The 843-nt window shown below is 54.4% G+C and overlaps 1 protein-coding gene across 1 annotated transcript in view; it reads right to left on the bottom strand.

Moving 5' to 3' along the window:
* Positions 1-280, bottom strand: part of LOC104129726 (maltase-glucoamylase, intestinal) — a gene marked incomplete at its 5' end in the record, with an annotated part of 53,605 nt that extends 53,325 nt beyond the window's left edge. Inside the window, 1 exon segment of the mRNA XM_035898259.1 lies at positions 160-280. Within this exon segment, the coding sequence (XP_035754152.1) occupies positions 160-280 (121 nt within the window).
* Positions 281-843: the final 563 nt, after the last annotated feature.

Below are 843 nucleotides of genomic sequence, written 5' to 3'. Positions count from 1 at the left end.
CAGTGGGGGGAAGGAGATGGAGGGGGAAGAAAAGAGGCAAGGCAGGGGAAAAGGGGGGGGGGGGGGGGAGACGTCAGGGGAAAGAAAATGGAATAAATTAATTCTATCGAAAGGGAAATCTGCGCGCGCCTCATTCTGGGAGCGTGGGCGCCCACTCACCCCCCCGAGTCGTCCGCAGCCCGCCGTCCACTTTGTACCCATGGTTGGAGGAGAAGAAGCACCAGGGGATGCTGGTGTCGCTCTGGGGGCTCCAGCAGCAGCCGCGGCGGAGGCCGAGGCTCTGGTCCGGAACGGGAGATCAATAACAATAAATGTGTATTTAATATCGATATTAATATTTAATATCGATCAATCCCGTGAGGAAACGCGCCCGCGGCGCATCCACCGGGAAACCCCGTGGCGACGCTTGCAACCAGCTCGCCACCACCAAGAATGACCCCTGGGGTCGGTTGGGTGGCAAAGGGCCGTGGGTGAGCGGTGTTGGGGATTCACAGTGGGGAAATTGGGGGAAAAAAAAGAGGATTGGGGACATTTGTTCTTTCTTAAGAAGGCCACGGGCGGCGCCAGTCCATGAAATTATTGAACCCTTGGAGCTGCGACAGTCGCAGGAAGGGGGAAGGAAAAAAACATGGCGCGCTGGAGATGCCATAAAAGCCAAGATTGGGTTTGGGTTTTAAAATCAGTGACGGAACCCAAGAAATGGAGCACGGAGACAAATCCATGGGTTCCTCCCAATGTTTCTTCCTTCTCGCAATTATTTGTTCTTCTCCCTAGACCACTGACTGCTGACATAAATAAATAAATAAATAAGTGGGAGTGTGGGTCTGCTGGGGGGGAGGGGGG

Source organism: Egretta garzetta, unplaced genomic scaffold, assembly GCF_000687185.1.
Source record: "Egretta garzetta isolate BGI_Z169 unplaced genomic scaffold, ASM68718v1 scaffold740, whole genome shotgun sequence".
In the NCBI taxonomy this organism is placed as follows: domain Eukaryota; kingdom Metazoa; phylum Chordata; class Aves; order Pelecaniformes; family Ardeidae; genus Egretta; species Egretta garzetta.
Note: the sequence above shows the minus strand (reverse complement) of the source record. Positions and strands in the feature narration are given on the sequence as shown.